The sequence below is a fragment of the Orbicella faveolata genome, unplaced genomic scaffold, assembly GCF_042242905.1.
Source record: "Orbicella faveolata isolate gen_17 unplaced genomic scaffold, um_ofav_v1 contig_47, whole genome shotgun sequence".
NCBI lineage: Eukaryota > Metazoa > Cnidaria > Anthozoa > Scleractinia > Merulinidae > Orbicella > Orbicella faveolata.
The window spans coordinates 2,593,461-2,604,894 of record NW_028301577.1 but is presented as its reverse complement, the minus strand read 5'-3'; the positions used below and the strand labels follow the sequence as shown (position 1 = coordinate 2,604,894).

Below are 11,434 nucleotides of genomic sequence, written 5' to 3'. Positions count from 1 at the left end.
CAGTAAACCAGTAACCAGTAACGGTAACCAAAGGGTTTAATGATTAGTACAACAGCTCTTTATCACAGTTAACTTCCAGTCCGGCAACAGTGTTATGTGGGAACAGAGTGGCGGAACCTGTAAGAATTGAGGAGCACAACTTAGAGATTTCAACTATCTTGGAAGCACCATTTGCTATGATGGAGGACCATGGAGGCGTTAGCAACTACATCCGCAATAGGCTCAGCAAGGCAAAATCAACCTTTACGAGTCTGAGGCAGGTCAGTAGCACAAAAACTAAACTTAAGATCTACCAAAGCTGTGTACTGTTAACACCACTTTATGGCTCAGAGTACTGGAGGATGCTTAAGCAAGATCCCAGCTTCCTCACAACTTCCCTACGTAGAATCCTTCGTATTTTCTGGCCTAGCCTGTGAACAGGGGGCGGCTGTACATAGGCTATTTCTGGCCCAGAACTATCTCAAATAAGGATCTTCTACAACAGACCGAACAGGAGGAAATGAGAACAATCCTGAAGGAGCGGCGTTTGAGGTGGATTGGGCACGTATTACGGAAGGATGGAACTTCTAACTGCTGTACATTGGACACCAGAAGGAAATTAACCTGACTAAAAACATGGTGCAAAACAGTAGAGGAAGAGATACAACAACATCATCAGTGTTGTAGCACGATCGAAAAGGGCACAAAAGACCGGTTAGAATGGAAGAGCCTCTTGGCACATTTTTTTGCTGCAATTTTTGAATGTTTATGAAAAATAAAATACCAACAATAAAATCACCTTTTTTAAAATGAACTTTATTTCACCACTGAAAAAGTATAGTGCGCATTGTAAAACTATGCAAACACCATACAATTCTGTTCGATAGTTCAGTTCCGGATCACACCCGTTTTATTTAACTAAAATACATGCACTTTACTCTGTAATCAAAGAATGTACACAAGGATAGTTTCAGCCAGAAGTCGGCCGAATAATAGGAATGGCCAGCCTGGGAATGACAAGCCGAGTACACATTCTTATAAAAAAAAAGAGTGTAGAGTAGGTATAAAGACACTCAAAATTAGGAGGTCGATAATTTAGAAAAAAGAACTCCTTCAATCAGCTCTGAAATAATACAATAATTGTCTTTTCCTGACTGTCTGTGATAAACCTCGATTATGAGTATTTGTTTTGATATCAACAAACTAAAATGTATCTATTTCAAAATGTTGCTTTTCCAAAGCTTCCATGCATGTTAGCTATAAAGTGAGTACCTCAAATGAGAACAGGAGTTCGATAAAAGAGCACCCCTAATTCTTCACATCATTTCTCTCCCACCCCATCCCACCTCTAAAACATATATTTGCAAATTTATTTGTAGAAAGACACCTCTTATTACATTGGAAACTGGAAATTTTATCATCAAATTGTGTCAATACTCCAGTTGAGATGAGTTATATTGTATTTTTGTCAAAAAATAGACAGTATTTAAAGTTTACGTTGCAAGAATCTAGATTTCGCGGAGCATATCAACATTTTCCACCTAATAGCACAACACTAAGTTACTTTCGATAGGAAAATGTTTTAACCTCGTATCGCTGTTCAACAGCAACGGAGATTATCGCGAAAATTGTTTAGTAATTAAGTTATTTACAGACCCACTATCATCGTCTGACGTTTTCTAATATTATATCTTCTTCATCGTCGTCTGTATCATCAGAATACTCATTGTTTAGCAGCGCCTTGGAATTAAACGAATTGAGCGATCGTTCTTGTTCGTAATCCATCACGTAGCCATTTCTTCGCACTTGCAGGTGTTTTCGGTATCGCACGAGACGCCATAATCCTATCACAATAAGAATCAACACTACCGTCACCAGACCACTGATTCCCACCATGACAGCCATTGGCAGACCAAACACAAGGTTTTGATTGGACAGTGTAAATTTCACTTGTGTCGCGGGCTCATTTGGATGAACTTGGACGTCTTGCGTCACTTTTTCCCGCCCTGGAGCCGACGCGGTAACCTGATAGGTTCCTGGTGTAAGAATACGCCAAAAGTCGCCGTCTTTGGCTGTTGTGACGTCGTGATCGCGACCTCTTACTGAGATCACTGCGTTCTGTATAGGAGAACCTGTGTCGTCATACACGAAGCCTTTTACACCGCGATGCACCTGAAGAGAAAAAACAAAAGTTCATGTATTTGAACTCAATACTAACTCTTCAATCATTCACCAGCGATTTGTTTCCACCCTCTTTACACTTGGAAAACAAATCCAGAAAAGGAGATTGCTGGAATATTAGCGAATGACAGAGGGTTAAGTCCATTACAGTCTATGCATTGGAGGATCGAGATGGATTATCACTCCTGGGGCCTGTTTCTCGAAAGCCCCGGAAGCTTTTCGGGCCCGAAAAGCCATTTTTAGTTAATCGGTATTTAAAGACAGAGAGGTGTATTAGTCTAAAACGTCTTCTACGGAATGGAACCTCCGTTTTTCGGTACCTTCGAGAAACGGGCCCCTGGTGCTTAAACCCGGCTTTTGTGGCATGAAGCGACCATGGGGGAGGGGGGGGGAGGGGGGGAGGGGGGGAGGGGGCAGGGGAGAAATCCCTATCATCGTTTAGGTTTCCCCAATATTTTCATTGGTATCCCTTGGTGGAGAGAAGTGCTGCAAGAGTAAAGTGTCCTACCCAAGTTAAAATGTGATTTACCTGAAACACAAAAAAGAAGAGTGGATCCTTATGTTCCTTCCAGTGATGCTCCAGCTCTTGTGCGTACGGGAATTTACAACAGCCCATGTGTATACCAATCTCAAGACAGTTTGTATTTTGATACACATAATCTTTCATTCCACCCTCACTGCCTCGCCACGCCGCTCCATTTGTGATTCCTTTAGGAAACTCCTCCCTTACGGAAGGGCCTGGGCACAATGGTTTCCCATAATGCATTGATGGATGTGAGTTCGCATACGTTGTTGCTAAGTAACGGAAGACATCATCGTCTGGGGTGGGGTTAGAGAGAGTGCGACCTTCAGGGTGTGCGTCAAAGGGATAGTTTGCTACAAGCGAGCCTCCGTGTAAACTGGCTGACAGAACAAACGGGTATTTCTTGATCCACTTCATCATGGCATTAGTTTCAGCTTCATGAATCTTCCGTGTGGTGTCGTAGAGTCCTGTAACACAAGTTGAAGAAGTAAATGAGTGAAAATCAGGGATTTGCTATGGACCCAAAGGAGGTTTGAGCTATTCAGGCTATTCAAAAACCAAGTCAATTCACAGACACAAGCAATTTTGCATTTGCAGTCTTACTGTATATATACCTGGGAAATTCGAGTTAATATCCACGTCCCTTGCATTATTTCTTCCCTTATTGGACAAGCAGTCCCCCTCAGAAGCCACTTCGGCTCCATCTGAATTCAGGACAGGCAGGATGTGTATACGAGTACTGTTGACCAGGCGAGTCACCAAGTCATCTTTACCATAACTCAAGCACAGATGCTGAATCATCAGTAAAAGCATCTCTTTCCCAACCGCTTCATTACCATGGATTCCACCCACATAGCTGAACTCTGGCTCGCCCGCCTCATGCACCCCTGGGTTATCAGAGATCTCCATGACCCAGATGTTGCGGTACTGTACAGTCTGACCAATACTGTATAGCCTTGTGATGCTTGGACACTTTGAGGAGACACCTCGCAGAAAGGCTTCCGTGGCCGCATATTTATGATGAGTAAATCGTGGTTTTTCGTGTAAATTGAACATGACATCAGTCACTGCTTTGTCGTTGATTGTCACCTCTTTAGTGACACTTGAATAGCTCAGAGCTTGCGCAGTGATCTTGTACTGCCCCTTTGCTAGCAGTCTGTAGAAGTTAGGACCATTTTGTTTGAGAGTAATGACTGAATTTGAGCCCTTAATGGTCACTGTTGTGCTGTTCAGTGGACGGTGATGTAAGGTGTGAATAACCCCCTGTACAGCTTGATGTGATTTACTCAAGAATCCTAAAAGTGGTTCACGATTTGCCTTCCAAATCTTGACTAGTTCTCTAGTTGGTGGGTACTTGCAACAGGAAATGAAGAAAGAGAGCTGTGGAGTGCCAAGACTCAAGTACGCATAATCTTGCATTGTATAATGAATTTCTTTCCACTGTGCTCCACTCATAATTCCATTCGGAAACCCTGCCGCCAGTTCACTGCAGCCTTTTCCAAGGTGCATTGTGGGATGTTTCTTGGAATAGCCAAGAGCAAGCTCTCTAAACAAGCTGTCATCTGACGTCACAGAACCTTTCACAGAATCGCTGTTAGTCATGTGAACACTCAAGGGATACCTGACAAACAAGATTGAAGCATGAACATAATAACACCAGAACAAAGGTCCTTAGTTTATGACAGTGATCATCCAGTAAGTTTAATTTTCTTGAAAAATTGAGGTCTAAATAAACATGATAAACATGAAATGACTGACTGACTGACTGACGGAGGGACAGCAAACAGATGGACTGACTGACTGATGGACAGACTGAATGACACTGAGTTACTGATTGCTCTTACAGACAGACAGACAGACTGACAGACAGACAGACAGACAGACAGACTGACAGATGGATGGACAGATGTACTGATCAAATGACCGACCATCACCAACTGGCCAGCAACAGACTGACATGGATGCATGCAAGGACAGAAAGAAAGAGGAAAGGAATGGGGAGACAACTTTGCAGTCAAGAGCAACATAATTAGCATCACCTTGCTAGCATTTCTCCTCCACTGAAGTCTGCCACAAGAGCAAAGTTGTTATCTTTCATCCAAGACTTCACATGTTTAACCTCTTGAGGTTCATCAGCAGCTGATTTGAGAAACTGATTGGAAACAGATTAAATAAATGAATTAAAATAAACATAATTTATCATTTTAAGTAGAGCCTGGTATATTATGAGTAACCAGCAGGTAATGTTTCTGAGATCACTGAATAAGAGTGCTCTAAAGCTATCCTGATTTACAATGCCAGCTGAGAGTGCTTTGGTTCAGCAGATGTACTAGCAAAAAAAGGCAAACTATTGAGAAAACCTGATCTACCATAACTTGATATGGATCTCTACCATCCCATTCAAGTGACAATGCCATGGATGCCGATGTAGCATAAAGTGACTAGGAGTATTTCTACTCCCCACTGGATGGGCTGCTAGTCCATCACAGGGTTACCCCCAGCATTAAATTTGCTGGTACCCATTTATACACCTGGGTGGAGAGAGGCACTGTGAGAGTAAAGTGTCTTGCCCAAGAACACAACGCAATGTCCCCGGCCAGGGCTCAAACCCGGACCGCTTGATCCAGAGTTGAGCACACTAACCGTAAGGCCACCGCACCTCCACGCTAACTGGCAAAGGGGATAAAAAATAATACCATGTTATAGAAAATCTCTTTTTATATAAACACCAGTGAAATACCAGGATTTTTCATTTTACTAAAAAAACATATCTTCATCACGTGCAGTGAGGATAATATTTTTATCTTTCAGACTGTGAAGATATCATTCCTTTTTGGTAACATTTTTCTTTTGTCCCTTTAACTACGCTTAAATTTGTTGATGTATGATCAAAACATCTTGGGATCTTCTTTGGTCATCTTTGGCAATCTTTGGAAATCTTCGGTAATCTTCAGAAATGTTTGGAAAATGTGTGGAAGTGTTTGTCTGGCCTTCGGAACAATTTTGGAAAATCTTCGGAAAGTGGTTGGAAATCTTCAGAAAATCGTCAAAAACATCGTCATTAGCATGTTTATAAAATAAACAATATTACATGCCTGCGTGTGGATACGAGTTGAACACTTGAAGATAAAATTTGTATCCACTCGTGGGCATGTAATATCCTCTATTTATTATCATTACTCATTCAGATACACTTACCTCCTCAATATTCTTAGGTAATGAACTCTTTTCGCTCTGGGTTAAGTTGTAATAAAAGCTCCTGGATAAGTCATCCTTAGGTTCCAAGGTTCCATTGCAGTCTCCTTCAGTTGCCTTTTCATTTCCATCCACATCCACAGCAGGTACAATGTGCAGCACTGTTGTTTGAACAAGCTTTATGATGCTTGCTTCCTTTTGTTGATAAGCATTGCACAGGTGTTCCACTAATTTAAGAAGGAGCTCTTTTCCAACTATGTCAGTTCCTTGTAAACTTCCAACTAGGCCAACACGAGGCTTTCTCTGAGTAAGTCCCACATCCTCAGTGATTTCTAAGGAATAAATCAGCTTTCCTCCCTGACTTGCTCCAATTGTTGTCAGCTTGGTAATGTTTGCACACTTGCTGGCTTGCTCTTGAAGAAAGGAGGTCATCTGATTGTAGTTGTGCTGAGAATAATGTACAGAAGAGTCTGCCAAAGGCAAAAGGAAGGTTATAAATTCGTGTGCAGTGTTTGATCTCCAGTGTAATAAACTCCACTGCTATAGAAATTATATGCTATTTCATGCATGGTTCCCATGATTTGTGCAATCCTAATGCCTTATTAGTCCAAACTCAAAAAAAAATATTATTATTATTATTATTAAATGGTTTATGAAATGTCTCTCAGAACACACACCCTAACTTGAACAATATACTGCTGTTATTTTAAAATAGAAAATCACTTCATGAGGTGTACATTATATATACATAGTAATCAAATTGTCACTAAATTAAATGGACATCTCCTTTGGCTTTATTAGGGCTCGAAAAAAAAATTTGAATTCAAGCTTGCCCTTGGGACAAGTAGCTCTCAAATTTTGCTTGCCCTGGGCAAGTCTTAGTTTGCTCTTTTAATGCATTAGATGAAAGACAACTTGCCTGATTCCTTGCCCATTGGGCGAGTGTGAATGAAAGTTACTTGCCCAGAAGGAAAATCTACTGGCGCCGGACAACTGGACAGCACTTTTTTCGAGCCCTGCTTTATAGGTAAATACCTCTCATGAGCTGATACCTTTTGTAGGCAGACACTTTTTCTCGTCCAGTAGGAGTGTCCTGTTACAGGAGGTTTGATCGTACAAGGAGAATAAGCTACATGTATTGATCTAAATCTTGTTAAACTTACCTTGTGATGGAACTTGAGATGGAACTTGCGTATTTGTAACAGTTGATTTTAATGTTGCAGAACTTGACAGAACAGCAGCACTTGAAGTTGGCAGTAGGACAGAGCTTTTCTGAGAATACTGGGTTTCCTCAGAAGAAAGTTTTGTCTCAACTGGAAAGAGTGTTTGGGCCATGGAGGTCTGAGCAGCGATGGTGGTTGTGGAAATTGTAGGCTGAACAACTTGTTTCAGTACAAAATTCAATTCTGTAGCAAGACCAGCAGATACAACAACATTTTTTGTCTCAGAAATGTAGTCTGGAGCAGAGGCAGTAATAAAATATTTACCAGGGACAACAAGTCTCCAGTAATCTCCATCATGTGCAGAAGTGATGTTATGCCTTATTTCTGAGACAGAAATGGTTGCGTGACTGATTCCTGTCCCCTGGTCATTCTTTACGACTCCTTTGATGCCAGTGTGAACTTGAGACATAAATGTTAAAAGAGAAACTTTGTGGGCATCCCAGTATGACTTCAGCTTAGACTGGGCAGGAAACTTCACACAACTCATCTCTATGGTAAGTTCAAGGCAGTTTGAGTGGACGTAATTGTAGTCTTGCATGCCACCTTTAACAATGTACCATTCTGCACCATTAGTAATGCCATCTTTAAAATACTCATCATCATAGCCAGGGCAGGGACGTCCTGCACTCATTATTGGATGTGCTTTAGAGTATGAGAGTGCTAATTGTCGAAACACAAGGTCATCTGGACTCTTGCTATAGCCTTGTCGTCCTGACGGTGTATCATCAAATGGGTAATTTGCAACAATGGAACCCCCATGAAGGTTGGCTGACAGCACAAATGGAATAGAAGTGATCCATCTCATAACAGCAGATGTTTCAGGCTCATGATTTCTGTTCAGGTAAGGAAAGAACTGATCTGGAAAGTTCCTGTTCAAGTCAACATTATGGGCATTTTCACGGTTGGCCACTTCGTACCCATCAGGATTCATTGACGGCATGATATGAATGCGAGTGTAATCCACAAGTGCTGTTACAACAGGGATTTTGTGATAGTTCTCACAAAGAGCTTGAATTAAGAGTAAAAGAGTCTCTCTTCCAACTACTTCATCACCATGCATGTTTCCTACATATTTAAACTCCGGCTCTCCTACTTCATGCATTCCTGGGTTGTCAGTAATTTCTATTACCCAGAGCTCCCTGTTTTGAACTGATTTTCCAATGGTGTACAGTCTAGTAATGTTTGGGTATAACTTTGCTATAGTCTGAAGAAATGTTGTCATGTCATTGTAGTTATGATTTTTAAAGATTCTTGGTTTCTCCCAGTCATTAACAAGTTGAGTAAATCCTTTACTTGTAGTTGGAATACTTGTGAATGGAACTTCAACATTTGGGTCCAATGCTTGAAGGCTAGACGACAAGTCTCGCTTGGTTCTGAAAGTCCTTTTCCTCAACCATGGAATATCACGTGTAGACATTCTGAAGTTATTTCTGTGGCTATGTTTATCTCTTTCTAAGACAAATTCTAACTCAGTAGCATCCCCAGAGCTGACTCTAACATTACGCACTGTTTTGCACCTGTGACCTGAAGCACAAGCCGTGACTGTGTAATTATTTCTCGGTAACAAAATTCGCCAAAAGTCACCATGGAATGCTGTTGTTACATTTTTGTCAAGTCCTTGAACATGAACAACGGCTCCGTGAATACCACCTCCATGTTGGTTTTTGACAAATCCTTTAATACCCCGATGCACTTGCTCCATATATGTCAAAAGAGCCTTTCTGTTGTTATACCACTCTGTCAGCAAATGCGATCTGGGTGGGTATTTGCACCGAGACAATTCAAGCGTGATTTCAAAACAATTACTTATCAAGTAATTCACATCTTGCATGCCCCCTGGGACATCATACCAGTAGGCACCATTGGTGATGCCGCCTTTAAACTCATCCCTGTGCCCTCCCTGTTTACTCATTGTCTTGTGATTTGTCGCGTATGTGCTAGCTAAATGTCTAAAGATTTCATCATCTGGCGTTGCACTGTATTCACCAGTCTCTGTATGGTTCTCATTGCTATCAAAAGGATAGCTAGCTACCAGTGCCCCGCCGTGTAAATTCGCCGACAGTACGAAAGGATGTTCACGAATCCACCGCAACATAACTCGAGTTTCTGGCTGTGCTGAATTTATGTCGTACTTGTCCCAGCTATTAAATTGATCGGGGAAATCACGATTAAGATCGACGCCATTGTGATTATATCGTCCAATTATTCCGGAACATCCTTTTTTTGCCTTCTCAAATCCATCTGGGTTCATAGACGGCATAATGAATATATCTGTGGTGTTAACCAATCTCGTGACACGGTGATTTATTCCATAATTCTCGAGTAAATAAGCGATGAGATAGATCAAAACTTGCCTTCCTACCACTTCATTACCGTGCATGTTTCCAACGTATTTAAACATAGGTTTTCCTGGCTTCCTAACGTATGGATTGTCGGTGATCTGCATAGCCAGTAACTCACGCTTCAATGCTGACGTTCCAACTGGATGGAGTCGAGCAATATTTCTGTGTTGATGTGCGAACGTACGAAGCAAACATTCTAAATTTTCGCTGTTTATATAGCCTTGGTGTACTAATGACCGAAGTTTCCTTTCTTGAGTAACATCGCAATACCTATAAGAGTCTGTACCGGCGATGAAAGCGAGGATGAGGAATATTAGCAAAGAGAAGATGACGTACTTAACGGCCGCCATGTTTTTCATGATTTATTTCCTTGAATGGGTGGTCTATTGTTGAAGGTCTATTGTCTTTTTACGAGACACGTGACAGGGGACTGATAGACACTCACGCCCCCACCCCCTGGAATTGATGCATGCTAAAATTCATGCATCTGCTCACTTTTTGTAATCTGAAAACTCACAAAAATATGGATTTGCTTTTATGCAAAACACTGTCAATTTTTCATACAATTTTTTCGGTTTCATTGCCACGTCAAAAATCACTTTTTTTATCTGTAGATCTGCAAATACACCTATGTACACAACAAAAGTTATTTACCAATTCAGATATTGGAATTTTTAAGACTCTCTAGTCACTAGTATTACATCGAATTACTTTCAGGAATTCAAGAATAGAGAAAGTATCTTTGTAATATTTGAACCACATTTTTAACCTTTGAGTGAAATGTAAAAGCGCTAACGTTTTTCAAACGCTTGTAAAAAAAAAACAACAGAATGCCACTATTGAGAATTAGCCGACCGAGCCACGAAAGAGGCATATACATGTGTTTTCCCCTGTAAAGTGTACTGTAGAAAATACACACATAATTTTTTCCGTGTTTAGAGTTGAATTGGATAACTGCCGTGATTTTTCCTCAGGTTTGACAGAAATTCACATATAAATTCTAGGATTATGTATTATTCATTCGTGATATCAAGGTAAATACATTGTTACAAAGTTTCACTCCTTCGTTTTCTCGGCTATAATTTCAATAATGAAATCCTCGAATCTGATTGGCTCTCGGCACGACTTAATTGACAGCTACTTCACGAAGCAAAATTAAAGCAGCTTGGGAAATCGTGAGGTAAAGGGTATTTTGTATTTCCAACATTACTCCCGCCACCTGGTACAGCTTTTTTGTGCCTCTCAGTCTCTGTGATTTATATTAAATTAGTACTTTCATTTATATATGACATCTCGCTGCCTGAATCATTACAGATTACAACTTTATTTAGTTTTTTTTCTGATTCAGTACTTCCTCATTAAGTCTGGAATTCCCCATTCAAACGGGTCCTCCCGCGAAAGGTCTGAATTTTTCCCGCCCCGTTATTGGAATACCAATGTCCACCTTAAGGCGGGGCTACACATGAAAACACACCATCTTTTCAAACTTTTTGCATCGCTATACGATTTAATTCCAAACCATGGCAAAAAGTATACATTTCTAGTAAGGTTAAAGACCAAAGATTATGAAAATAAATTGTACTCAAGAACTTGTTGTAACCTGACAGCGGCTAATTAAATCTGCCACCTGCTGAGGAATACCAGGGCTTACTTGAGAAAAGATAACTCCCACAAGAACTGATCAAAATGAATAATTTTTACATTTTTTGAAAGAAGACAAATAGCTTACTGTTTTAAGAATTGCTGGTTTTCAGTGTCGCGTAATTCAAAATAGATCATAATAAAAATCAAAACCGGTCAATAGATAAAGTCCAGAATCTGGGAAATGAAAGAAGGTAAATATGCAAAGACTCTCGCCAAAATTCTGGTCACAGCAATTTTTCTTATGCGATATATGCGGAGAAATTTTTTACCCAAATTTATAGAGATTTGTATGGAGACGCCATGCTGGTGCCCATCCGTATGGGCACCAACATGGCGGCCGGAAACCA

General features: G+C 40.7%; 1 protein-coding gene across 1 annotated transcript; it reads right to left on the bottom strand.

Moving 5' to 3' along the window:
- Positions 1 to 774: 774 nt before the first annotated feature.
- LOC110059958 (carboxypeptidase D-like) lies at positions 775 to 9,841 on the bottom strand. Its single transcript, XM_020766673.2, has 6 exons — positions 7,042 to 9,841; positions 5,882 to 6,348; positions 4,723 to 4,835; positions 3,298 to 4,304; positions 2,690 to 3,150; positions 775 to 2,151 (listed from the first exon to the last, which is right to left on the bottom strand). The coding sequence occupies exons 1-6, from the start codon at positions 9,800 to 9,802 to the stop codon at positions 1,642 to 1,644; spliced, it is 5,319 nt and encodes a 1,772-aa protein (XP_020622332.2). The 5' UTR covers positions 9,803 to 9,841; the 3' UTR covers positions 775 to 1,641.
- Between the last annotated feature and the right edge of the window lie 1,593 nt (positions 9,842 to 11,434).

Coding starts and splice junctions, on each gene's coding strand:
- LOC110059958 (XM_020766673.2), bottom strand. CDS start 9,802: ATGAAAAACATGGCGGCCGTTAAGTACGTCATCTTCTCTTTGCTAATA. Junction 6,349..7,041: donor ATCTCAAGTTCCATCACAAG/GTAAGTTTAACA, acceptor TGCCTTTGGCAG/ACTCTTCTGTACATTATTCT. Junction 4,836..5,881: donor TACCTAAGAATATTGAGGAG/GTAAGTGTATCT, acceptor GTTTCCAATCAG/TTTCTCAAATCAGCTGCTGA.